Here is a 27,893-nt window from a genome sequence, read left to right on the forward strand (position 1 = left end):
TTCCCAGCAACATGCCACCTGACATGGCCAGTATGCAGACTGGAGCCAGACCACGCAGCAGGCCTGCAGTGTACTGTAGGCCATCCGCCCAGGAGGCACAGCGAGTCTCGGCAGTAGATTGGGGTTGGCCCTCGGTCCGGGCAGGCGCTCAGAGTCAGCGTAGACGCCGCATAGACACTGATTGGCAGGGTCACAGACCTCGCTGGTGTGATGGTTAATTACCAGGGCCGGGAACTGGGTTCCTGGTTCAGCCTTTGGGTCTCAGCACCGGGAGCACTGTTGCATGAGTGAGAAAGCAGGCCCGTATCAACTCAGCCTCCACTGAACAGTGTCTGCAAAGGCCAGTGTGCCTGCGGATTGTACAGGGTACTCTCGCAAGTCTCCCAACGTGATAGGAAAATAATGTTTTAAAACATTTGTTTTGTCTTGTCATCTAACCCGAAGGTGGTGTCAGGTAGGCATTAATGAATGGGCTGGGTTGGCATTTTAAGGAATCTATTAAAACTTTTAGTCATGGTATTAATTTTTCCATCTTGGTAATATTTTTTTACAGGCTCAGAAAAAATGTTTGAATCAGACTTCACCCATTTCTGCTTCCAAGACCCCAGACGGCCTGCGGCAAGCGCAGATTCCTGGCCTCTTGAGCACCGCGCTGCCAGGTGAGGAGCCTCCCCAGCGCGTCCCTGCCCTCCCAGCACCCGGGGACGTGCTTCCTGCTCCCCTCTCTCCACCTCAGTCTTCCTGACTCAGTCTCACCTCTACTCTGATCACTTCTTTTTTCTGAATCCTTTTCACATGGCATTTGTAGCACCATTTTTATGTACTACTAAGCAAGTAAAAAGCACTTCTAATTAAGTTATGATGCATTAAATTATATGAAAAAAGTGTGCTGCTAGAAACAATAAAAGTAGTGTTATATAGCACAGGTGACTCTGTGATTGTCCTCATGTTGCTTTATGTATGTATATTTAGAATCCCTCTGAGACTAAAACACTGTAGGCTTTGTCTTCCATTTTTTCGAAAGCTTCGAACACCTGCATTGCTCCATAAGTACTAGAAAGATAAAAACATGAGCACTCCTAGTCAGTCCCCTAACTAGGCCTCCCTTTCCTTAAGTTGTATGTTGGGTCTTGGTAATACTAACAGATGACTGGCTTGAGGCCTATTCCTCAGACCTTATATAATTTGAAACTGTGGCATTGGCACCTTTTCTTTATTTATTTCTACTTCCTACCTAAATAGCCTCTAATAATCCTAACCTGTGCCTCTAGAGCGTTCGTAGATAAATGAACTTTCTGCTCTCCTAATCACATCAAGCATCCGTGATAAAGACATCCCTTTGGAATATTCTACCCTCCGCAGACATTGGACGCAAAGGTTATACGATGGGCCTGATTTACTCTTTCTGTTGAACATTGTCTCATGTGTTAATTCTAACAGGGCAGGATTCTGGAAGCAAAGTTACACCAGCGTCCTTAGGAACCACACAACCACAGCAGGAAAAAGTTGGATCACCGCCTGGCCAGCCTGCTGTGCAGGTAGAACACAGTTTACCTGGCTTCTTTCTAATATTCAGCATAATTGAGAGAAAGCGTAGTTGTCATCTTCTGCTCCATTGTTGCTGCCCAGCTTTGCCTACGTAGTCAGCCGGGTGTCTGTGTGTCCATAAAGATGTGCTCACTGAAACCTCCCCAGCGGTCCAGGCCTTGTTGTTAACGTTTATAGGATGAAGGTGTCCATTCTACTTGCCACGTGTTTACAGTGCTATCATTTTTTCACGAGTTAATAATATACCAGAAGCCAACACATACTAGGCACTCAAAAATGTAGTTTACATTTGAATGTTATTGCTTATTATCATATCAAAAGTGAATTTGTTCCTCATGCTGAGAAAATGTTTTTTTTCTGCAATAACAACTAGGAAAGTATGAAGTAGTCCCTATGGGCTTTTAACTCAACCACTGATCTAAAAAGCAAGTGGAGCCCTGGCTGGTGTAGCTCAGTGGATTGAGCGCAGGCCTGCGAACCAGAGGATCACGGTTCTTTTTCCACTCAGGGCACATGCCTGGGTTACAGGCCATGTACCCGGCAGGGGGTGCGCATAAGAGGCAACCATACACTGATGTTTCTCTCCCTCTCTCCTTCCCTTCCCCTCTAAAAAGATAAATAAATAAAATCTTTTTTTAAATAAATAAATAATAAAAAGCAAGGAACCCTGGCTGGTGCGGCTCAGTGGGTTGAATGCTGGACCACAAAGCAAGGGGTTGCTGGTTCAATTCCCAGTCAGGGCACATGCCTCAGTTGCAGGCCAGGGCCCCAGCTGGGGGCATGTGAGAAGCAACTGATCCCTGTTTTTATCAATTCATTTGCACATCGATGTTTCTCTCCCTCTCTTCCCCCTTCTCTAAAAAATAAATAAATAAATAAATAAATTTTAAAAATAAAAAAGAAGGGAGAAAAATTTGGTTTTCAGCTTACTGGGGCAGCGATTCTTACTGGTGTGTGACAAGAATTGTTAAACATGCAATACCTGGCTACGTAGTCAGGGGCACTGACCTCTTTCCCCTTAGACTGTCAAGTAAAAAAATGACAACAGCCAACAAAATAGCTGTTTGGTGTGAATAAATCAAAATTACACCTGTTTTTTGTCAGATTGGCAAAAAATATATTTTTTGGTGTGCCACAGAATTTTACTAATTAGTTTATATGTGCCATGAGATGAAAAAGGTTGAAAATCACTAGCTAAGGCCTTAGTTACTTCTCCATCAAACTGAGCAATTAATAGTTTAATGAACTTGTTATAGTCTGGGCCTGCCTGAACCACTGATTCAGTTCTCAGGTTCTCATTAGGCAAATTTGTTTCCTTAATGTGACATGACATGGAAATGCCTGCTGGATCACACCTCTGACTGTACGGCGTTTGCTCCCTTATTTACCACTGAGAAAATGAATTAGGCCTGGCTGGTATAGCTCAGTGGATTGAGCGCGGGCCTGCGAACCAGACGATCATGGTTCGATTCCCAGTCAGGGCACATGCCTGGGTTGCAGGTCAGTTCCCAGCAGGGGATGTATGAGAAGCAACCATACATTGATGTTTCTCTTCCTTTCTCCTTCCCTTCCTCTCTAAAGATAAATAAATAAAATATTTTTAAAAAAAGAAAGAAAGAAAATGAATTAGGGACAGCTGCTGGATTTCCAGATGTTCGTGGACTTAGGATCCAAACATTCTTCTTCACAGATATAATGATGCATTTGCAGAAGAAGCTGGGGTCAGGCTGTGCAGTCCAAGCTGAGTCATTCCAAGGACCTGATAGGACAGCTTTCTGTAATCTCCACACAGGGCAATTTCACTGCATGGGCATGCAGACTTGCTTATTTAATTTTTTAGCAGGTCAAATTCCACATTGTTAGGACATGCTCTTGATAGGGAGCTGAAAGTATTCAAAACACAGGGACCTTCATGTGTAACTGTATTCTGCTTATTCTTTCTGTCTTTTTTAAAGACTTTATTTTTTAGAGAGAAAGGAAGGCAGAGAGAAGGAAAGAGAGGGAGAGAAACATTGATGTGCAAAGATCTAATAGAAACAGGGATCAGTTGCCTCTTGCACGCCTCCAACTGGAACCTGCCCCACAACCTAGGCTTGTACCCTGACCGGGAGTCGAACCGGCAGCATTTCAGCATTTGCAGGCTGGTGCTCAACCCACTGAGCCACACCAGCAAGGGCTATTCTGCTTGTTTTTCCACCAAAAGGGAGTACTAAAGGGTGTGCTTTGTGTTTAGGTGGATGGTCATTCCGGAGGACAGAAGAGGCCTGCTGCGAAACAACTAACTAAGGGAGCTTTGTGAGTGACCTTGGAAATGACCCATTTTGAATGTTTCTCTAGGTTCCTAACCTTCAATACATGTACAACACAAGTCAGGTTATAATAATATATATAATATTTTTTAAATGTTCTTTAAAACTCTTTTCCTATAGTTTGTCTCCATTAAGACTGATAAATACCTCAAGTGTAGTTTGAGCCTACTCTTTGCTCTTTTGTTCTTCAGAAGAGCTTTTTGCATTTTTAGCATACCACATACCGTTTGGTTGGCCAAAAGCATGGTTTGGTGCACTCCTGTGTTCAGAACAGAAGTGTTAGCACAAGCTTAGTTGGCCGATGCTCAGGCATTGCCAGGGTCTTTGTGAGTCCCTGCACATGAGTGGTTGGTGGGAACACTGGGCTTCTGAGGGCCACAGTCTGAGTCACCTGTGGAGACAGTTAGACCAAACTCTAAACTCACCCTGGTATACAAAGTATAAAACTGAAGAAAAACAGAACTACTGCACTGTCAAGAATACCAGCTCTGTGTGTGTCTCTCTCTCTGCATGCAGAGGATTCAGTTTCTTAACAGGACTCTCACTGACGGGCAGTTTCTCTTTTCCAGCATTCTCCAGCAGCTCCAGAGGGACCAAGCCCACGCTGTGACGCCTGATAAAAGTCAGTTCCAGTCGCTGAGTGACGCGGTGCAGAGGCTGCTCTCCTACCACGTGTGCCAGGGCTCCATGCCCACTGAGGAAGACTTGAGGAAAGGTAGTCGGACTGTAACCCCAGAGGCCCTTGGATCCCAGGCCCCTCTGAGAGTTCCCCACAGGAGAGGGAGAGCCCTGAGCCCCCACATGGTAGCCAGGTCATTGTTTTTCATGACAGACCTACTTGTTCCCCATTTACTCTGTTTCCCAGTCCACAACGATTAGGGTTGTGACTTATTCTTCTCACTATTCTGTGGGGGTACCCCAATGTCAGAGTCAGATTTGGGGGGCAATGAATGCAAAGCATTGTTTGCATTGCTGGCTGCCGTGGGATGGCTCTGCACTGGGTACTCACAGTGATTTAGGCATAGTTCTGTGTTTAGACAGAATGTGTGCCCTTAGCTCTAACTACCGATTGCATGAGTTAGATCAATCCTTCAGCCCCCGAAAGAATTCTTTGAGGTTCCAAAATGAGTCAGAGCATCGTTGTATGTCAAGAAACTGGCCAAAAAAAGGTTAAGGATGAAGACTCCTTATCCCAACCTAGAACTCAGCCCATTTTCATGCCTGGCCCTGCTGCCTCTCCCAGCCGTGCAGCTTAGCTCTGCCCTCCTTCCCATCACCATTCTTGGCACTGACACCGTCCATTGCCCTCCACTGCTTCAGTTCTTCCCCCCGCTGCCGCGGGTCAGCTCCCCTGGCAGGAGTCTAATCTGAGTCTCAGGATCTCAGTCAGTCCACCATGAGCTTCCCTGGGAGGTCCAGGGAATAAGGTGCAGATCCAGAATTAAACAGGGCTGTGAGAGTCTGGGAAGAGTGAAGTCGGAAATGTGAGACCTTTGGAGACCAACAGACAAAGACAGAGCCACAGCACTGTGACCTGCGAGATGCCCCGAACTAGTCTGTGTCCTTAGCTAAGGCCGGCCTGCCCAGCCCAGACAGGAGGGCTGCACTGCTGCAGTGGGTTTTCGTGCTATTGGGGGAGAGGGGAGGCTCGCTGTTGCTGCTTGTCTGTGTAACGTGGTTTTCTCTTATAGGTGATATTAAAGATACTGTGTTTTTGGCTTCTTTTTTTTAAATGTTAAGTAATTTTTATTTTTTTATTTTATTTTTTTAAATATTTTTTTCTTTTTCAAGATTTTATTTATTTATCTTTAGAGAGGAAGGGAAGGAGAGAAGGAGAGAAACATCAATGTATGGTTGCTTCTCGTGAGTCCCCTGCTGGGAACTGGCCTGCAACCCAGGCGTGTGCTCTGACTGGGAATCGAACCACGATCGTGTGGTTCACAGGCCTGCGCTCAATCCACTGAGCTACACCAGCCAGGGCTGACTTCTTAATTAAAGTTAATATGAGCTAATATCGAAATGACTTTCTGTGTTCACATAGCAGTGGACAGTGAGGGAGAGCAGTGCAGGAGCATTGCATTTAATCCTAGAAAAGCTACCTAAGAAGAGAAAATTGCACAGATATGACATGTGTGAACAGTGGAAGAGTAATGCATCACGGTCCTATCCTAAGAAATGGAAGGCCAAGTGGGTGATTTGCACTTTCTGACTGTTTTCTCTCTCTCTTTTTAAAGTTGACAATGAATTTGAAACAGTTGCCACTCAGCTCCTAAAAAGGACCCAAGCTATGCTTAACAAATACAGATGCCTGCTCCTGGAAGACGCCATGGTAAATTCTGCTCCTAAGCGTGTCTGTTTATTACAGTCTACCGGTCAGGGCTGTTAGTTCAGAGAGAGACTCCAGGGAACTGCATTTTCCCAGTGTAGTTTAAAAGGCACAGATACTTAAGTTTGTGGAAAACCTTACACTTGACTGTTAGTAACATTAACAGCAGCTAGTAACCGGCACTGTACATGGTCGATCACTATCAGTACTGCTGTGGCTGTTCCTATAGGGGCCCAAGGCTTTGGCTAAGGAATTCTCCCAAGATCATATAGCCAGTGGGCTTGCAGGGTAACTAGTCCAGCCAGGATGCAGACCAGGGCCACCTGACCCCCGGTCCACACACTCGAACGCTGGGTGCTGCCTCTCACCAGCCCAGAGACACGGAAGAGTACGGGGGCACAGCCAGGGACAGTTGTTCCAAGTGACATTTGAGGAGACTGGATGACGGCAGAGTTAGCATTGACTTTGTCCTGTTTTTAATTATTAACATGCTGTAAAATTCACACTTAATTTTCCAATGTACAACTTGATGGTTCTTAGAACATTCACCCGATTGTGCAACCATTGCCACTAATTCTAGAACATTTTCATCACTTCATATAAGAAATAAAATTGGTTTTAAAGCACCATTTCATTGGAGAAAGGAGTAAGATATCTCAGGAAATGATGGAGAGATCAAAGCTATTCTGAGATTTTATAAGCAGTTCTAAAATCATATGAGCTTTAATCTATAAATTCATCTCTTACTAGTGGTTTTCAGTTCGAGATCAACTTTGGACATGTGCTGTGGGGGACCAGTGGTATACCTTACACACATACACATTGTCATGTAAATATGTATTATGTGTGTTCGTGTTTACTTAAATGTATATATTTTTACTTAAAATGATGGCTCCAAAGTCTGCAATAGTTGTTCTTATATTGACAACCATGTCTAAAACAAAACTCTGAGACATCAACAAGATGTTTAAAAGGCACCGGGGGAAAAAAAAAGAAAATAAAAAAGGCACCTGAAATGACTGGACTCTGTTATTTTTGCATTCTGCCTTGTAAAAATGAAATCTCTATACTTTCTTCTAGCCTCTAAAATTGTTTAAGTCAAATAACATTTTTAAGAAGAGGACCACTTATGTGGTCAAATTGTATCTGCCATGAATTTTCATGTTAAATAAGACCTAGAGATGTAATTTAAGATTTGATTCTGTACAGCAAAAAAATAGTTTTAAGGAAAGCTTTAATAAAATAAACACAGATTAAAATATAGCAGAGTATAAAGTAAAAGGTCATCCTAATGAAGATTTCCAAAATATTATCAGCAGAAGGGGAAATAAGGAAGGTACCAGAACAGAGTGTATTGTTGCTACCATTTGTGTGCAAAAAATACCAAAAAAAATAAGAACATACATGTGCGTGTGCATGACATGTCTGTGGAGGAGTGCAGTGAACTGTGAAGCCTGGGGGCGCCTCCGGAGGTGGGGTGGGGGCGACGCACAGGAGAGGCGGAAAAGAAAGGGTTACTTTTCCCACCCCCTTTAGTGCTTTTTGAATTTTGTACCAATGTGGAAATTATCCTTTCCCAAAAAAAACACAGTTTTTAAAAATGCATCGTATGTAGCAAGGAAAAATATGACTAAATGAGACATGACTGAATTTAGACATTGAATTCTCATTTCTGATCACTTCTGTTGTTCCAGAGGTACAGGGAGATGTTTGCACTTGTTAAAAGGCACCAGGAAAAAAAATGAAAATAAAAAAGGCACCTGAAATGACTGGACTCTCTTATTTTCAGCGGATCAATCCCTCTGCTGAGATGGTGATGATCGATAGAATGTTCAACCAGGAGGAACGAGCGTCTCTGTCCCGAGACAAGCGCCTGGCACTTGTGGACCCTGGTAAGATGCGTCGGGGGGGAAGGCAGAGGGGCGCTCTCACTGTGGCTGGGGGGGGGCGGGGCCTCTGGGGAGTCCCTCTGCACCCACCTTTGGTATGAAACCTGAAGGTAGAACATGAATTCTGGGGAGAAAAAACTCAGAGTTGAGAGCAGGATATGAATACTCCGAAAAGGTCTATGTTCTGTAGAATCCAAACTAGAATTTTACACTCGGTTTAGTAATTATTTTTCCCCATTGTAAACTTATACTGCTCAGTTGTTTTCTAACTTTTGAGAACTAAATTAAATCCAAAGCCCTCCTAGAAGCAATTAAACACCAGCAAATTACTGAGTTACCTTACTATATAGAGGGCATTGTTGGAGGGAAAATCAGTAAAACATGCTCCCTGCCCACAAGCTGTGAAACTGTGATGTAATTGTGACTTAAGCACTTTTCTCTCACCCGTCAGCTTCCTGCTCCTGCTAAGTGTGCACCTGTTAGATTTGACTCGCATTCTGCCTTGTGAAAATGAAATCTCTGTACTTGTTTCTAGCCTCTAAAATTGTTTAAGTCAAATAACATTATAACAATTAATGCCACATAGATTTTACCCATTCTTTCACCATCTTATAAAATAAATGTATTTATTCTCCAAATTTTCTTCCAGTTCTGGTTCCCATAGTCCTGTATCATTTCTATGTATTATAATCATATGTCATGTGCTAATTTCACTCTAATTTTCTTCCATTTAACCATCTGAAGTTTTTGTCATGTTGCTAAAGTCTTCAAAATAATATTTAATAAATTCTAGTGCATTAATTTGATACTTAACTAATCCATTCCCCTATATTGGACTATTACAGTAAGTTCTCACTTAATATCTGTAGTTTCTTAGAAACTGTGGTTTTATGCAAAACTAGTCTGAGGAAACTAATATTACCATAGGCTAATTGATATAAAAAAAAAAGAGTTATGTTCCTATGGTGTATTTCTGGTTACAGAAACGTGAACTTCTAAATAAAGATCCAAAACACTTCTAATATTAAACACTGAAATAAATGTGAGCTCTGCATGCATTTAAGAAAGATTGATAAAAACAAGGTAATTCCTTTCCAACCCTGGACAGGACACTCGTCCATGGTAGGACACATCGCGCGCGCACACACACACTCAGGGTCACTGTAGACACCCAGTTCACGTCGCATGCATGTCTTTGGGGTCGGGGTAGAAGCTGGTGTCCCCAGAGAAAACCCAACCAGACACAGGGAGAACATGCCGAGTCCACACGGACAGCAGCCCCGATGGGGAATAGGGTTGTTACTTTCATCAGTGATACAGAAAACAGTGTTGAACAAAACGGCCTTTGAGGACTGCTGTGTTTTCCTGCAGCTCTGCTCCCATCCTGCTGATGTCTTTCTGACACTTGAAGACAAAGACTGAGGTTCTGCCTTGTGTTTGGTGTGGCTCAGGAAATTTCCAAAGAGAACATACAGCCCTTGCACTCAGTCTAAAAGGAGAGTCCAACAGAGTTGCTGTGTACCTAGGAGAGTCCTCACATCTTTCCAAAAAGGAAGGGCACAGCGTAGGATAGGTTTCTGACCTTCCTCAGAGCCTGAGCTCTGCTGTGTGAGGTGAACTGGGTTTGTGGAGAAGCCCTTACTCGGAGTCACAGCCCCTCGGGCGAGGGCGTGGCCTGGGGCTTCTCCCCTCCGTATTGTGCCAGCACATCCAATTGTTGGGTGGAATCAGCCTTTGAGGTTTCAAGACTGTATCTGCTAGACTTTTATTATTTGGGGACTTGGTGAACAAGTTCATGGTTGTGGGTTTATAGATGTCACCCCAGCCCTATTTCACTTTCATGACTTAAGAGTTAACCCTTTCTCTGCCCTTGAGCAATAATGACAGTCTAACTTCCATCCTTTGTAACCTTCAACCCCCCTAAATCCTCACTAACATTTCTCTTGCCGTTGCCTGTGGCTCTTCAAGCCTGGCTCAGCTCAGTGTGCACTCACAGACTCAGTGCCGCCAGACCCCAGTGTCCTTCCAAGCAGATGTCATTTTGGATCAGTATCGACCTTTGTTTTGTGCTACTGGCAAAATGCAGCTAATTATGCCAGGTCCCCTCACATATGTCCAGAGTGACTAGAGTTCCATCACCCAAAGGCACACCACGCCCTGCCAAAGCCTCCTTCTAGAGCTCGGTGCCCCAAGGAAATAAACCAGGCTGATACTAGCATCTAATTTCTGTTTTCAGACTGTTTCAAAGCAGTTGGTAATTTAAAAAACTATTTAAAAGTAACAGTAAGAGATTAAATCAAAATGGAGCTTTTCACCTGTCTGGTTTTTCCTGTTGTCATCCAGCAGCTATCTTTTCAGAGAGGTCTGAGCTGCTCATCTGGAGGCTGTGGCCCTACAGCCCCGTTACATTTACAGGGTGCCCCCTCGATTCCTGTGACCCTGTACCTTTTGGACATGAAAGATTATCTCAGTGGGGCGGGCAGGGCTGGAGCAGGATGGCTTTGCACTTGAGGCACTGAGGGTCTGTCGTATTGCCCCTAATCTCTCCTTCATTCATTAACGTTATTTTTGTTCCCATTTCCAGAGGGTTTTCAAGCTGATTTCTGCTGTTCCTTCAAACCTGATAAAGCTGCTCAGGAGACGCAGTTTGGCAGGAGTGACCAGCAAGGCAGTAAAACAACCAGCTCTCTCCATCTAACAGCCAAGGCCCAAAGCAGAGACCGAGCCAAACCAGGCATGGCAGAACCGGTGAATCATGACCAATTTCATCCAGTGCCTAATCACATCGTGGTCTCCGCGGAAGGAAACATTTCTAAAAAAACTGAATGCCTCAACAAAGCACTGAAATTTGACAGAGCGGGCTTAGTTCAGTACCGGAGTGCATCTGAAGAGAAAAGCAGCCGGAGAGATGCCGCGAAGGGCAGCGAGTGCACTCCCGTCCCCGAAGGGCCCCGGAGAACCTCGTCGAGACCAGATCATGGTACCGAGAACAAACTCTCGAGTACACTAGCAGATTCTCACTTGGAGATGATGTGTAACAATTCCTTCCAGGACAAAACTCTGAGGAATTCTCCAAAGAATGAAGTTTTACACACAGACATCATGAAAGGGTCAGGCGAGCCGCAGCCAGACCTCCAGCTCACTAAGAGTTTGGAAACAACGTTTAAAAACATCTTGGAACTCAAAAAGGCTGGGCGGCAGACCCAGAGTGACCCCGCCATTAGCGGCTCTGTTGAGTTAGATTTCCCCAACTTTTCTCCAATGGCTTCGCAGGAAAACTGCCTGGAAAAGTTCATCCCGGACCACAGTGAAGGTGTTGTAGAAACTGACTCCATTTTAGAAGCAGCTGTAAATAGTATTCTAGAGTGTTAGTAGCAGCGGCCCCACCCCCACCCCCGATCCCGCCCCAGACACCTTACAGTCTTTCCTGGCAAAAGCAAATGGAACCGGTCTCCTGTCCCCAGGACTGCTTGATCTTTCATCACAGGTTATCCTTTCTAATCTCAACTCTCTTCTTTGTTTAAGAGCAATACTCATCGTGGTTACAGGGAGATCCTTTCGTAAAGTTAATCCTTGTTAGAAAGCAGTCTGACAGGCCCTACGTATTTCAAGTGTTCTGAAAGCGCTTTTAGTCTTTTTTTGTTTGTTTACCTGTTTTATTTTTTTTAATACTGTAACTCAATGAGATCACAGTATACTTGGCCCTGGGTAAAGTTCTGACAATCATAAGTCATTTGAAAAGAATAGGCTTATTAAAGAAAATCAAATAGGACTGATAGAAGCTACTTTTTAAAGAATTCCCCACTTTATCTTAAAATTTTGACTTTTGGGTTTTTTTGTTGTTGGAGGGGAGACTGCAAGGTCCCTCCCCTTCAGCCACGTCTGGGCAGCAGGATGCTGGTGGCCACGAGGGGGACCGCTCGGCGCGGGGGCAGCACCCGATAAGGGCGTCTGCAGGGCTTCCTTGTTCACTGTCCGAGTGCTTTCCCAATGCTCTTGGAGCAAAACCTCGCACTTTGTCAGCAGATCCATGTTGGGTTTCATGTGGGCAATGCTCTGTTCTTAATGACATGACTTGAGATCATTTCACCAAGCTAAATAAAGGAGAATGGAAACCAGTTAATGGCACAGTGTACAGGGGAGGCCAGGATAGAGCCATGAGGAATATAATATGTATATATGTAAAAGCATATATATGTTAACTATTGAGAAAAAACAAGCATTTTACCTTTTATGATTGGATATAGTCAACATACAATGTACGTTTCTGTTTGTTGCTGGGTTTTGTTTCATTTAACCTGTCTTTGCACCCTCTCCCACCACAAATAGCCAAGTGTCAAAGCACTTTCATTTGAAAACGATGTTGTAATTTTTCAGTTGAATCCTTAAGGGGACTTTGGCCTTGTTTCTGCTTCTTGTTGTCTGAGAACAGTAGTCACCTCTAGGAGCAATCATTACCAAAACACAAACAAACCAAAGGTACCCAGCCAGCCCACCACAGAAAGGAGAGAGAGATCTGAGACGTGGGATTCCCACTTGAGAGCCAAAGGACACGCCCTGTCATGGCTTGTGTTTGGCCTATGTTCATATTAGTGAACATGACTTGTTGCTTTATTTATTTATATTTCTTTTCAGGGAGCTTTCCCCATTTTCCTTGGTTCTGTACCTGCCCCAGGTCACCCCATTTCGGTTGATACTTTCACTCAGTGTCATTGTAACCATCAGTTATGTACTGCCAGTGGGAAAGCCGCCTGGTGGTATTTGACCTGTACTGTCACACATGTATATGCGAACGTGCCCAAGCTGTTCCGATCCGGAGGTCATTGTGGTTACAGCGCGTGCGCACATCCCCCCTTCTGTGTACGCACTCGCTCACTCATTCGATCTCTCTGGCTTCAGAGGTGCACCCACTGGTCTCCACTCTGACACATCGCCAGGATTTGCTTCTGGCTGTCCCTGAATGGGGATGACTCCCATTGTCATCATGTTGGACATTTATTTTCCAGATTGCCCTGTGATGGAAAGGAAGGCCTCTGATTACTAGAAAACACAGCAACAGAAGACCATACTCTCCCTGCCCCGTGTCCCCCATACGAAGGCACCCTGTGAGACAGCCAGTCTTCTTGACAGCGGGGTACCTCCTCCCCACTTCCACCTCTGGCCAACAGAAATTGGAAAATCTGGGCCATCTTAGGGTCACCATTTTTTCCTTATTTGTGCCAATGCCCAAGTTGCAGGTTGCCCCTTTTTCCTTTATTGTAATGTGTTAGAAAGATAAGTTGGTGTTGCCAGTTGGAACATTCAGTTCGGGCAGCACTAGGGTAACAGCCTGTCCTGAACCCCTGATTTCATAGGCTGTTCTTCCCTTAGGGCTCATACCCCCCTAATTCCTAGCAAGTCTTAAAGATAGTCCCTCCTGATCAAATTCTTCTCGTTGTGCAACTTTATACCTGGAAGCCTTCATGAAGGCTGCTAATGAGCTACATTAATTACTGCGAATCAGTGGAATTCTAAAGAGACGATAAGTTTTGTGTACACTTGTCATACCTCTTCCCTCACCTGTCCCACTGCCTCCAGCCCCAGCCTTCCCGTACGCCATCTGAAAGGGTTGTTAAGCCCTAACACTTGTCTGGCAAAAGGAGAGCCTAAGATTTACCAAAATGAAACTTGTAAATTTCTGTGTCCTTATATGTAAGTTTACTTTTTATGGAGGAAAGATTCTAGATAACGGCAAATGAAGATTATGAAATGCATTTTACTCCTGTGATTAGGTTATGTGCGCATAGGTCATAACCTGCATGTCGAGCCCCCTCCAGCGAAGGGTAAGAGAGCTCAGCCTCGGGTGGCCAACATTCAGTTAACTGTTCAGGTTCATAGTCAAAGTTAAGTTTTAGAACTACTTGTACTCAGTAACAAAAATCATTTTTTTTTGTTGTTGTGGAAAAGTGTGGACTTGTTATTAAGCATTTGATTTTCTGTGTCCTTAAGTACTGCCTAAAGGTAAAGCAAATTTTAAACTGGCAATTACGAAAAAAGAACTATTTTAGCTCTGAAGAATTTAGTAGACTTTGTTAGATTAGGGAGGCCTTACAGACTGACTTGACTTAAAAGAGGACGCGTCACTCACTGTCAGTGTGGTGTGGGCTTTATTTGCTTAAATACCTTCATTTGTATAGTATGTCTCACTTGAAATTGCTTTGTATACATTTTGTAAAAATATTTATAAAATGTTTTGTAAAAAAAAAGTATAACAAATTGCAGTTTATTTTGTTATGTTGGATAAATACTGTTAAAGAAACCAGTCAGTAACTATATTGTTAATCCATGGTTAGGAAATGTTCAGTTGGAGATTACAAAATGAACCAACCATTGCAATACAGCCAAAGATTTGGGAAAATGTGCAACTGTGATTGTCTTGATTTTGCAAGTAGGAATGGCTGCTTCTCCCAGAAGAAAAGGGTAAGTGTTCAGTGTGAGTGTAAAATATGTTTCCCATTGCCAAAAAGGAGCCTAACCAGTGAGAGGGCAGGATTTTAATTGATCGGCCTTTCCAAACAGTTGCAAATTAAACAAAGCTGGTCAGTGACAAAGACTAATCACGCGCACCTCTGGCCTCGTCCCGCTCCTGTCACAGGGGCCCTTCCATAACCAAGGAAGGGCAAAGGAGGTCACTTGAAAGTTACATCAGTGAGCTTCAATCCGCAGGAAGTTTTCTTCCATGTAGTCTTCCATGTTGTTTCTGCCAGAACAAGAAGGCTAAGGGAAAAAAGAAAAAGGAAGGCTAAGAGGAAAATAAAACTGTTTTACTTAAGACTTGTTCCAGAATTAACATGTTTCTCTTTGGAGTCACACCTTTGACCAAATGATATTGAGAAAAAAGTCTGTAACCTAATCTGTAAAATGAGCACCACGAGGCCCTTGAGTTCTTGTCCTCATGTGTACGACTCTACCCAGGTTGTTAAGGACACTACCAGAGGATGAAATGTATTTCTAGGGGCCTAGAATCCAGGCTAATACCCTTACTTTATGGCTTCATTGCTTCCCCCTGCCCTGAAAGCAGTAGCAGTCATGAACACGAGATTCAGCAGTAATCAGTATATAACATAAATAGGAAATTGTCCGCATATAACTAACAGAAATTAGAATAATTATTGCAGGAATCGTTACATCACTGGATGGATCCCTTAATGTTTTTTGCAGTGCTGCCCTGGTGTCAAGCTTCTTTGGCTAAGGATAAATGTGTGTCCAACATGACATTCTTGTCCCTCTCTGAGCCCTTTGCAATGGGGGCCCCATGAGTGAGGAGTTAGAAGAGCCACCTGGCTACTTAGGGTCTGTTCCCCAGCGGCAGGCCCAGAGGAGGCACCAGGCACTTGCTCTGAAGACGGTTAAAGCCTCATGTGTGCACGGCTTTGTTTCTAGAGAGGGACCCTAGTACTCCCTGATGGGGAGAAAGTAGCCAATAGATTCTTGGGGGTAAAGAGAAGGGAAGAGAAACAAATGCCACCATCTGGGGATCTCTGAAACGGCATCACTCAAGTAGGACCAGCTGTGCTGTCCTCAAGGGACTAAGCCTGGGTCCAGCTATGGCTCCGCTCAGGCCCCGTGTGCTCTCCCATTTCCTGGACAGAGTGAGGGCCTCAAGGGATCCAGCTGGGCAGTCTACAGACACAGGGGATAGGTGTGTAATTCAGGATGGATTTTTTTTTTGAAGATTTTATTTATTTACTTTTAGAAGGGAAGGGAGGAAGAAAGGGAGAGAAACATCAGTGTATGGTTGCCTCTTGCGCGGCCCCTACTGGGGACCTGGCCTACAACCCAGGCATGTACCCTGACTGAGGATCCAACCAGTGACCCTTTGGTTCGCAGGCTGGCGAACCAAAGAGTCGCTCAACTCACTGAGCCACACCAGCCAGGGAGGAAGGATTTCTCTTTTCAAGGAGCTCACAGTCTCGAGAGAAAACAAGCAAATAACTACATTACACTTGGAAACTGACTGGAGTTGCACAGAAAAGAAACCAGGACCACACCTCTTTAGGACTGCCACTTGGTAAGGGCTACAAGCCTTATTTCCGTGCCCTGGTTCTTCGTGCAGTTTCCTGGGTTATCTTTGAGAGGGAGAAACCCCTTTCTGTAGGAATTAAGATAAGTGAATTTAGTAATTATAGTGTTAGATATGTGGAGAAACCTGGTTCAGTATACACACAAACGGCAGAGGCACATTGGCAGCATAAAGTGGATTCTGTTATACGAACAGCCTGTGTCTACATCGCTACAGGCAAAAGACCTTTATAGGAAATCCTAATCTGTCTCCCTTGTAGGCATGCGCTGTAGCCTGTCCTTGGACATTTGCAAAGGCAAGAAGATCCTTATGGAAAAAAGTCGTTTCTCTGAAGGTCAAAGAAAGCAGTGCAAGGCTGTGGATAGAAAGTGCCTTTGGCAGCAGAATCTGGAAATGGGTACCAGCACTTCACCTAACACACAATCAGACACTTTCAGGCGGGTCACTCTCAGCCTCAGCTTCCTCCCTGGTAAACTAGGAAGACTTGTCCTGACCCTCCACTTCGTAGGTGTGAAATGAGGTGTTATTGGAGAAGTATGGGAGGTAGAAAAAGCTAATGTTCCATTTTCCCTGAAACAATTCAGAAGAGGTTTGTTCCATTTTCCCTGAAACAATTCAGAAAAGGTTTGTTCCATTTTCCCTGAAACAATTCAGAAGAGGTTTGGGTTTTAGTTTTACGGACTGCAGTCTCCTTCCTACCCTAGTTTTCCTGTGTCTACCCTTGACCCTCAAAAGGCTGCTGCCCTTCACCTGTTCTCTTTTTCCTTCCCACTTTCGCTCCCTTATGCTTGTTTCTCAAGACCAAAAGCTGTTGTCCATGTCATCTTCTCCAACTTCAGGCTAATCTGGCTGCCCTCACCCTATGGTAAATCCTCACTTAAGGTCATTGAGAGGTTCCTGAAAGTACGGTGAAACGACATGTAACAAAACCAATTCTACCATAATTTAATTGATATAAACAAGAGTTAAATTCCTACAGCATCTCCTCAATGTTATGACGAAACAATGTTATTCCAGGACCTGCTACAATGTCTTTCCCACACGCTGCCTGGTAAGCCATGGTGCTCAATGAGGAAGCAACAAGGAAAGCTCGAAACCAAAGTAGGCTGCAAGACGAGTCATTATCCAAGAAAAAGGCGTGGAAACTACGATTCATTACCCAAGAAGGATAGGAAGCTACAGAGAGCGCATTTCAGGTGTGCTGGGTGTGGTGTTTTGGCCTTACTGAGAAGGCACTGCTCACTTAGCTCAAGTGAAAAAGAGTAGAATTCCCAGTGACCCCAAAGTGCAGAGAATACTGACATGACGCACTGTGGGATGTGTTGGCACAGGGGTCCTGGGGTCGACTCAGACAGCCACAAAATGCTGGCCCTGAAAGGAGTCTTAAAAAATACAGTCAGGCTCTGGCAGGTGTGGTTCAATGGACTGAGCCACCAGCCTGTGGACCGAATGGTCATCAGTTCCATTTCCAGTCAGGGCACATGCCTAGATTTTGGGCCAGGTTCCCAGTAGGGGGCCCATGAGAGGCAATTACACATTAATGTTTCTCTCTCTTTCTACCTCCCTTCCCCTCTCTAAAAATAAACTTTCTAATTTTTAAATCTTAAAAAAAAAAGACCCAAGCAGATATGAAGGTTGCATTAGTGAAATAAAGAAAAATCCACAGGGAACCAACAGTGGAGGAGATGAAACTGAGATTCAAATCAACAGTTTGGAACACAAGGAAGAAAAAAACATTCAACCAGAACAGCAAGAAGAAAAAAGAATTCAAAAAAATAAGGATAGTATAAGAAGACTCTGAGACATCTCCAAACATGCCAACATCTGAATCATAGCAGTGCCAGAAGGAGAAGAGGAAGAGCAAGAGATTGAAAACTTATTTGAAAAAATAATGAAAGAAAGAAAGAATAATGAAAGAAAACTTCCCTGATTTGGTGAAGGAAATAGACATACAAGGCCAGGAAGCCCAAACAAGTGGGACCCAAAGAGGACCACACCAAGACACACCATAATTAAAATGCCAAAGGTTAAAGATAAAGAGAGAATCTTAAAAGCAGCAAGAGGAAAGCAAAGAGTTAAAGATAATTTACAGGTAAGAAGGGACTGGCAGGAAGTATTCAAAGTGATGAAAAGCAAGGACCTCCCACTTTGATGACTCTATCCAGCAAAGCTCTCATTCAGAATGGAAGGCTGATAAAGTGCTTCCCAGACAAGGTAAAGCTAAGGGAGTTCATCATCACCAAGCCCTTATTATATGAAATGTTAAAGGGACTTATCTAAGAAAAAGAAGATCAAATCTATAAACATTAAAATAGCAATAAATGCACAATTACCAACAACTGAATCTAAAAAACAAACTAAGCAAACAAGCAGAACAGGAACTGAATCATAGGTATGGAGACCATTTGGAGGATTCTCAGCTGGGAGGGGGGAGGGTGAGCATGGAGGAAAAGTTGCAGGAATTAAGAAGTACATATTGGTAGGTACAGAATAAACGGGGGGATATAGGAAATGTCCCCCTGTCTAGTCTGTACAGTATAGGAAATGGAGAAGCCAAAGAATGTATATGCATGACCCATGGACATGAACTAAGGGGGTGGGTCACAGGAGGGCATGAGGGTAGCAGGCATAGGGGTGCAACGAGGAAAAAATTGGGACAACTGTAATAGCACAATCCATAAAATATATTAAAAAAATAGTCAAGTAGTTTCTGAAACAGACAAATCACAAGAACCCAGAGAGCTTTTGTTAAACTAAAAAACTACGTGACACACAAAGGGCGCACTACAAAATGTAAATCTTGCTCCCATTCCAGGCCCCACTCCCATTTCCCCAAAATAACACCCATCCATACTTTCTTATGTATCCTTCCCAAAATATCACATACCACTACATCTACAGCCAAAAACTAGAACTACTAGGACCACTTAGACCTGCTTAGTATCTTGCTTTTTCAAACACAATACAATACAGATATTTTCCAAATGTTGGGAATATTATAATCAGGATCCTTTGGTTGGTTACAAGCAACAGAAACCGATCTGCTTAACTAGCGTAAAGGAGTTTTAGAGGATGTCTAAGGACTGAAGGGGAGTTTGAAAAAAACACCAGGCTTGAGAAGGAGAGGAACAAGGAAGCTCCGAGAGGTCTTCCTCACAGATGGAAGTTCTTCAAAGTCTTGTCCCAAACCTACATTTCTCCCATCATTACTTCTCCAGATTCAATACCAAGAGAAAAAGTTCAGGGTCTCATGGCCCTCCGACTGGGCATGTGGGAAGATTGGAACAGATCTCCCAGAGATACTTTCAACTTGCGTACGGAGGCCAAGCGTATGGATTTGGTACTCTACTCCCACAAGCCTGTACAGACCAGTGCACAGGAGACTGTTAGGAAATGGGAATGGATGTCAGCAGGCCAAAAAACGAAAAACATCTGCCGCTGAGATTTGGGGACTTGAAGACCTACCTCACTGCAGATAGTTGCACGGCCTTCCACAACGTCATCATCACCTAATGATGGACAACTGAAGCGGTCAAGAGAACAGAGGCCCCGAGGACAAGATAAAAAGAGTTATTTTTTTTATAAGGCTGCAAATGCCCATGCCACTCTCATCCAGAACCTCACCTTGAAAAAAAACAAAAACCAAAACCTGTACTTCACCTACTATTTGAGCACATGGCAAAAGCCGAGTGAACATGTTCAGTTAGTGAACAATTTTTGGTTGAAAGGGCTCCACCCAGCCCTGGCTGGTGTAGCTCAGTGGACTGAGCACAAGCCTGGGAACCAAACAACTGCGGCTCGTTTCCCAGTCAGGGCACATGCCTGGGTTGCAGGCCAGTTCCCAGCAAGGGATGCACCAGAGGCAACCACACATTGATGTTTCTCTCCCTCTCTCCTTCCCATCCCCTCTAAAGATAAATAAATAAAACCTCGTAAAAAAAGACAAAAAAAGAAAGGGTTCCACCCCTTTTCTCTGACCAGTCTGGTGGAACAATGGCTTTGGCACCGACAAGTACTATGCTCCAGGCACCATGTGCTGGCATGGGAAACCTTTCCTGAATCCCAGTCTTTTCAGCAAGGAGTATTGTTGAAATCCCTGAAATGCCTCCTCCTCCGAGTACGTCAATACCACAGAACCTACATTTTATCTATAGACAGGGGAAATTACAAAATATTGACTTATTTCTCTTCCTTGTTCACTGTCTAAAGGATGTCTTACACTTTGGTGACCCTCCTGGTTCTGGCTCTTTACAGAGACACGTGATAAGGTTGGAGTGAGAGTAAGCCTCACATCAGTCTGTGACCCTGAAGACTGTATTGTCCTTATTCATTCAGCAGGTACTGAGGTCAGAGCAGGGCACTATCTTTCTGGCTGCACTAGTTACAGGACACATACCAGTATGATCCCCACAGTGCCCGTTGTTCTGACAGGTGCTGTAGAAGATTCAGAGAAGTAGAAGATAAGTTCCCTGCTTTCAGAGCACCCAATCTAATTGGGGGGGGGGGAGGAAATAAGCCAAATAGTACAATAGTCTGCAAGTGCTGACTGTCATACAATACCATTACTTTAGACCCTTAGGATAAATACACTGTGCCAGAGACTTGGCAATGCCTAGACAGTTTTGTCACAGCTGGCCTGGAGGTGCTACTGGTTCATAGGGGGTGGAGGTTAGGGATGCTGCTAAACATCCAACAGTGCACAGGACAGCCCCCACGACAAAGAATTATCTGGCCCAAAATGCCGATCGTGCCGAGATCAAGACACCAGTGCTTAGACTCTTAGGATCAGGGATGAGCAAGGCAGGTATGGTCTCTGCCTTTCTAGTATCTTGGGTGTGTGGGGGGCGGGGGGGGGGCAGGGATATAAAAAATATAATGATGTGCTGAGGGAATCCAGAGAAAGGGACTACCCGAAACTTGCTAGTCAAAATCTAGTCTACAGACCTGAAGCCCCCATCACTTTGAAGCATGTTAAAAATGCCAACGATCTTCTCGAATCGCCCATCCCTTCCTGAATAAAAACCTGCATTTTACAAGATCCTCAGTGGCTCCTATGCACATTGATGTTCGACACGCGATGCTCTGGAGGTTTTCAGAAGAGAGAATGTGAGTTATTTTCCTTGTTTTATGAAGACCGAGAAAGAAGTAAGCCTATTCCAGGTGGTAAGTGGGAATGTGCTGAGATGACAAAGAAGAATTTCTAGTTTTCGGCCCAGCAGTGATATCTAACAAACTGTTGACTGCTTACCGTCAGACTGCGCTAAGCGCTTTATGTGAAATAGCTCATATTGCCCTCATGATGATTTTAGGTAAAATCCATTACTACACCCATTGCATGGCTAGAGGAAACTAAGATACAGATAAAGGGCTCACTGATGGAGCTGGGCAGGCAGAATCAAACCTGCATTTTCCCATCCTAAGTCGTCCACAACACCTCCCCCCACACGTGAGAGCTAAAGCCGCAGCCCTGCTGCTGCAGCGCGCGAGAAGACGAAGGCACCCCGAAGCTGCCGATATTCCCTTCCGCGGTCGCGCGGCGCAGCGGAAGCCGGAGAGCAGAGCCCACCCTCCACCGGATGTTGTGCATTGTGGAAAGCTTTTCGCTGTTTACAGTCTAGCCGCCAGCGTCAGAATATAACTGAAAAGGGCTGGATGTTGACGATTTAGGGGCTCTAGAACACTTGGAAGCAGTGTGAAGAAAGCTTTCGCAACTCTCAGCAGGAATCGGACTTAACAAGACCTCAGCGGTTCGCTGTTGCTAACAGGGCTCCTGCGACCCGGGTCGAGGGGCAGAAGAGACATCTCTATGGTCAAGTAAACATAGAGTGGTGCCTCTCTTCCCCACGTAGTCGAACTGCGCCTGCGCAGTAGCCGCAGCATTGCGAAGATGGCGGAGGAAGAGTGAGTATTTGGGGCTTTGTATTGCCGGCGTGGGTCTTTGAGCATCCAGTGCCATCCACGATGTTTAATTTCTCGGTGGCGAAAAACAAGGATATCTGTGGGCTGAAGGGAGAGAATAGAAAGGGCTCCAGATTACAGAGGGTGGGGGGTGAAGGGCGAGGACCCCTAGGGTTGGGGGGGCGGGGACGGACGGAGGGCGCCGTCGTCAAATTCGGGTTACGTAGTGGGGTGAAGATTGACCTCCAGGGAGAGTGCTAGAGTTGTGTTCACCCAGCGTGACTTAGGTATTCCCGCTGCAGATGGGTCTACACCCCCTTCCCTATCCCCCATCCCCTATTCCCACAGTGTTTCAGTAGGGTGTCATTGCTGCTAGAGTTTATAAAAGGCTGTGTCAGTAAACAGTGCATTGACATTACGACGAACAGTGGCCAAAGGGTTCAAGAGAGTAATGTTTCCTGAAGCGTAAAGAATGGTTTGGAAATCCACTGAAGAGTCTTTTCCTAAATATTGTCACATTCTCAATTTTCTGTGTCAGGCAAAGAAAAAAGATCCCTTTGGTTCCAGAAAATCTCCTGAAGAAGAGGAAGGCTTATCAGGCCCTCAAAGCCACTCAGGCAAAGCAGGCACTTTTGGAAAAGAAGGAGGTAATGGTGGGGGACCAGGAGGATGGAATTAGAATTTATATTTGGTGATTTTTGTCCAGTTAAATTTACTAACCCTTCTCACCCACCCACCCGCATCAGTTTGATTGTACAGGTACATGGTTCATGGCTTCATTTAGCAAATATTTATCAAACATTTTCGTTGGACAAAGTACTGTAGTAGTTTGTTATAGAGAACGTGTAGTGGAGCCTGTGCCATTCGGCTTCATACCAGGTGATGTGAGAGATGAGATGTGTGTACCTGGAAGAAAACAGGTTTTTATAAATGTGCCAGGCTTGCTATTTGCCAAATGTTTTTGGATAAATACATATTTTGGAGGCAGGGAACAAAACAAACTCCTGCTTCTTTTGTACTTCATGGTGCTTCAAGGTTAGGTTCCATACACTTTTGTTGGTAAAATCTGCCTACCAGCGTGTGAACCAATGTGTTTGTTTATCAGAGACTTTTCCCAATAGTTGCCACGTTTTCCCAACTACACCCTCCCTTGGGTGTCTCACTTTTCCTCTATGTAAGAATGAAGGAGTTTGTGGGCTCCCCTTTGTGGAACATGGGGGAAATGAGCTCTGTAACTAGACTGAAGAATTACTGTTGAGGAAGTGGAGACGATCGGAGACACAGAGTGGTGGTGATGGTCTGCCTTCTCTGTAGCAGAGGAAAGGAAAAGATATCCAGTTTAAGCGACTGGAATGGTTCCTCCACGATGCCTGGCGGCAGCAGCGTGACAAGGTACGCCTCCGACGCCTGGAAGTGAAACCTCATGGTTTGGAAGTGCCAGATGAACACTCCTTGGCCTTTGTTGTGCGCATCCAAAGGTAGGTGACTGGGGCAAGCCGTTGATTCAGTTTTTGACCCTTGGTAAGGGGAGAAGATAATAGGCCTTAAGCCACCAAGGCAGGTTGTGCTAGGAGTTCAGGGCTGAGCACAGCATAGGTTTTGTCTCAGGGGGCAAGGAGACTGATCTGAGGCAAATAGACATGAAAATACACTAAGTACTATGGGGGTCAAGTGCTAGAGTGGGGAGAGGGGCCGTATGTGTACTTACTTGTTGAGGACACTTTTCTAAAGCAGGAACTTCCAGCTGAGGCCTGCGAACAGGTAAGGAGTTCACCAGTGTCTGGGAAAGGCTCTTTAGCATGGATGCAAAAGGGTCCTGAAGTAGGGAAATCAAGGCTCTTTCTAGCAGCCGAACCGAAGTGCAGTGAATAGAGCATATGCCATGCCAGGGAGAGTGCAGTAAGGACTTTTTACCCACTTGGTGGCATTTTCCTTGCCCGCTCCTACCTGCACATTCAACTGTGCCTCTTCCTGCTTCCCTGCCCAGTCACAGAAACCTGGAGTGCTAACTCCTTACCTCTGAGCCCTCCCTCCTCCTGCTGGCCAGAGTCTTCCCCAGACTATCGCATTGTCTCTGGTGTCACACTCTCAGATCTGTCCTCTGTGCTCAAAAAGAAATCTGATCTAGCCTTCTTCACTTAAAATTTTCCAGAGTTTTTACTGCCCACAGAAGCAAATCCAGCTTCCTTAACTTGGCATACACAGTCCTGCGTCCCCCAGTGGGACACACCAAGGTTCAGGGACCACTTCTGTGTAGCACCTCAGACATTGTTCCAAGTTGTGTGGAAATGCTTATGTAGCTGCCTGCTGTTCGGCTGAACTCCGTAAGGCACAGTGTGTCTTTCTCTCTGGATGTCCAGTAGTGGCACGGGTTTCATAGGTGCTTGCCAGGCTGGCATTAACAGAACAGAGTCTGACTTCCTCTGCTATTCATTTCAGGGTTAATGGAGTGAGTTTAACGGTGCAGAGGACCATTGCAAGGCTTCGCCTGAAGAAGATTTTCAGTGGTGTCTTTTTCAAAGTGACCCCCCGAAGCATCAAAACGCTGCGCATAGTGGAACCTTATGTGACCTGGGGGTGAGTGGGGCTCTTTGTGCATGGGTTCTATTAGATTGGACTTGGGCATGTGGAGACGTTAAAATGCACAGGGCACTGTTCTCCCAGGCTCTTGTTGTTGGATTGAAAGAACATTTTGCTGTGACCACAGTCACCAGAAATCATACGGCCAGCCATGAGAACCTTGGAATGTGGGGCCGGAGATGCCCGTGCTGTTGCTAATGTGCGGCAAACAGGACTGTGGCAGGGCTTGTTCCTGTGTAGGCTGAGGCTGAGTGAGACGGGCAGAGCAGATGCTAATTCTTGGAGTCTTGAGGGAGAACTGGGAGCAGCACTTGTGAAAGAGGAGTACTCCTTCAGATATTAAAACCTAACGAAGGCTTGGATTTCGTTTTAAATTTTTGTACCATCTTGAGTAGAGGATCACCTAAGGCCAAAGTCCTAGACTACTATTGCAAATACAAGGCCCATGGGGGCCTTTAACGAATCTGGCCCTCTACCTTGTCTCATCCGGCCCGGCACCTTGTTTCTACCCGGCAGCAGCACCGAACGAACGCTCATTTAACTGTTAAGGGTAGTTGCATATATATGGTCCTAAAATTACATCTGGCCCTTTGAAGTCAACCTCGAGGCTGATGTGGCCCCCGGTGAAAATGAGTTTGATACCCCTGTCCTAGACTGTATAAACCAGGACTTATCTTTGCCTGGGAAATAAAATTCTTGCCCGGTAACATTTGTGTTTATAAATTTTAATTTTTAATGACACAGTTAGGGCCACTCCGGTTTTTTACCCTCTTCTTAACTGTTCTCTAGCATCCCAGGTGCAGCGTGATTGCAGGACACTTCGAGTGAAGGGAACGGCTAGTTGGGAGAATCTCTCCCCAGCCGGGCTGCGGGACTGAGTGGCCAGTGTAACGCAGTGTGCCAGGGGATAGCTAAGGCTGTGCTTTTTCTCTGCCTTGAATAGATTTCCAAATCTGAAGTCTGTCCGGGAACTCATCTTGAAACGTGGACAAGCCAAGGTCAGGAATAAAGTCATCCCTTTGACAGACAACACAGTGATTGAGGAGCACCTGGGTAAGTGCTGCATCTTAGGGGTCAGTTTTGGCAAAAAGCAAGAATCTTTGGTGGTGCTGGTGTGGGGTCCAGGTTATATTTCTTCCTTCCTTTCTTTTTTTCTTAAAGATTTTATTTATTTCTAGAGGGTCAGGGAGGGAGGGAGGAAAAGGGAGAGAAACATCAGTGTATGAGAGATGCATCAGTTGCCTCTCACCCCCCGCCCCCCCCACCCCCCCCAAAACTGGGAACCTAGCCCACAACCCAGGCATGTGTCCTGACTGGGAATCGAACAGGCAGCCCTTTGGTTCACAGGCTGACCCTCAATCCACTGGGCCACACCAGCCAGCACCAGGTTGTATTCTGGAGGTCCCAAGAATCTGCCAGAGTGCCCAACTCTGACATAGGAGAACCTCTCAGTGTATCTTGGGGAAATGTTAAATAAAGGGAACCACACTTGTGTTTCCTAGGGAAGTTTGGTGTCATTTGCTTGGAAGACCTCATTCACGAAATTGCTTTCCCGGGGAAGAACTTCCAGGCAATCTCAGGCTTCTTATGCCCTTTCCAGCTCTCAGTGGCTCGTCATGCCACCAAGAATAGAGTAGGCTTCCTCAAGGAAATGGGCTTCCCTGGCTATCGAGGCGAACGCATCAATCAGCTCATCCGACAGCTGAACTAAACCCAGGTGAGGCGGGGCTGCAGACCACCCTCCAGCTGACATTTTGTGGGCCGTCTTTTCACTTAAAAATTATTTTTGGACTTATAAGTGTTTGAGAAGAACTGTGGCACTAGGGGGAGAGAGGAGGAGGGTATTTCAAGTCTCATGGAGGGAGACATGCTTAGAGGGTGAATGCCTGGTTAGGACATGGTTGTGTGTATCCCAGGAATTATAGGATAGAGAATACTGAGTAACAAAAAAAATGTCTGTATTGGGGAGTAGGTAATATTACAATGAATTTTTAATTTTTTTTTAATTTTTTGTATTTATCTTTAGAGGGGAAGGGAAGGAGAGAAGGAGAGAAATATCAATGTATGGTTGCCTCTTGTGAGTCCCCTGCTGGGAACTGGCCTGCAACCCAGGCATGTGCCCTGACTGGGAACAATGAATTTTTTAAAGGATTTGAAGATCTAAACAGTATTTTGTGGAAGGAAGCGTAACTCTCTGAAGTTGGTCTTTATTGCAGTCACTACTATTAGGTGCCAAGTCACAGTTAATTTGTATTAACAAAATTGTGTTTTTCTTCCTCCCAGAATATCTGAAAGCACAATGCCTTGGAAGTTTGTGTTTTTGGTTTTGGGAATTACCAGTATCTTCAAAGAAGATTATTTTCTGCTATATCTTCAGAAACTGGAGGGGAGGAGTCAGGGGAAAATATGGCGTGTTCCTAGCAGACACTTCTGATCGCAGCCCCGATCCAAAGGAAAAGTCCAGAGTGTTTTCCACGTTCGCCACTGCCAACACCTTGAAGTCGGCAAAGGACTCATGCTGTGCAAGAGGGGTCCTGCTTTGTCCTATCTTCTCTCCAGGGGCTTAATGTTGATGAATGCCAAGCCCAGAGCCATACTTGAACCTGGGGGTTCCTAAGGCTTTGTTTTGCAAAGAACTTGAAATACATTTAGAAGAGCACAAAACAGTGTTCAGTTGTGTCTGTTGTGAGTCCATGTTCCAGCTTTTCAGTGACAGCTTTGTGAGCTCTCAAGTTTGACTGGCTCTGAATGTATCTGGTGGCTTCCTTTCCGTAGCTCAGGATTTTAGACTCTTCTTGGATGTATGAGAAGGGAAGGACCGTTTACCCAGAAAAACATGCATACACTCCAGTTTTTGCTTGGAAGTTTAGGGTGTTCATAGACTCTTCTCAGAGACCCATGGATCCTCCTCATGTCAGAGAGTCCTGCACTGTCAGGATTGGTCACCCAGGCCCTGACCTTGCTCTTCTGGTTCCACGTCCTGTGGAAGACCAGAGCTGCTTCCCTTCAAGCTAATGGGTGTTTCCTGTTAGCACAGTGGTAGAGTGTAAGCCCCTGTACCATCTTTAACTGTGGGAGTTGCCCACCTTTCATTTCTGCTGTGCTTTAGGGTGGTGGTGTCTGGTTTCCCTGATGGTCAGTCCTTAAAAACCCAAATCATAGCAAGGGGTGGGGTTGGAGGTGGAAGACGGTGTAGGAATGAACAGTAATGGGAAAATAAAAAGGGAAAGTTTGGGAATAAATATTTTTGACAATCATGTTTGCATTTTATACAATTAGAG

General features: G+C 45.0%; 2 protein-coding genes and 1 long non-coding RNA gene across 5 annotated transcripts in view; 2 read left to right on the forward strand and 1 right to left on the reverse strand.

The window, feature by feature from the left end:
• The window catches only part of BICRAL (BICRA like chromatin remodeling complex associated protein), an 83,655-nt gene extending 69,186 nt beyond the window's left edge, over positions 1-14,469 (forward strand). For all 3 annotated transcript variants that reach the window (XM_037052884.1, XM_037052883.1, XM_037052892.1), the window contains 7 exons: positions 554-659; positions 1,441-1,538; positions 3,782-3,843; positions 4,427-4,572; positions 6,092-6,186; positions 7,973-8,075; positions 10,657-14,469. In XM_037052884.1, the coding sequence (XP_036908779.1) occupies positions 554-659; positions 1,441-1,538; positions 3,782-3,843; positions 4,427-4,572; positions 6,092-6,186; positions 7,973-8,075; positions 10,657-11,444 (1,398 nt within the window). In that variant the 3' untranslated portion in view covers positions 11,445-14,469. The remainder of the gene's footprint in view (positions 1-553; positions 660-1,440; positions 1,539-3,781; positions 3,844-4,426; positions 4,573-6,091; positions 6,187-7,972; positions 8,076-10,656) is intronic.
• Positions 12,087-21,688, reverse strand: LOC118991622 (uncharacterized). Its single transcript, XR_005067457.1, has 3 exons — positions 21,536-21,688; positions 14,679-14,828; positions 12,087-12,166 (listed from the first exon to the last, which is right to left on the reverse strand). It is a non-coding gene; the product is annotated as an uncharacterized LOC118991622 (long non-coding RNA).
• A 54-nt stretch (positions 21,689-21,742) lies between these two features.
• On the forward strand, positions 21,743-27,857 carry RPL7L1 (ribosomal protein L7 like 1). The gene is made up of 7 exons (XM_037052919.1): positions 21,743-22,035; positions 22,571-22,679; positions 23,347-23,510; positions 24,472-24,609; positions 25,556-25,665; positions 26,115-26,329; positions 26,896-27,857. Exons 1-6 carry the CDS (start codon positions 22,022-22,024, stop codon positions 26,321-26,323), a joined length of 744 nt encoding a protein of 247 aa, XP_036908814.1. The 5' UTR covers positions 21,743-22,021; the 3' UTR covers positions 26,324-26,329; positions 26,896-27,857.
• Positions 27,858-27,893: the final 36 nt, after the last annotated feature.

This window comes from Sturnira hondurensis, unplaced genomic scaffold, assembly GCF_014824575.4.
Source record: "Sturnira hondurensis isolate 20B ecotype Veracruz unplaced genomic scaffold, ASM1482457v3 Scaffold0000880, whole genome shotgun sequence".
Lineage (NCBI taxonomy): Eukaryota > Metazoa > Chordata > Mammalia > Chiroptera > Phyllostomidae > Sturnira > Sturnira hondurensis.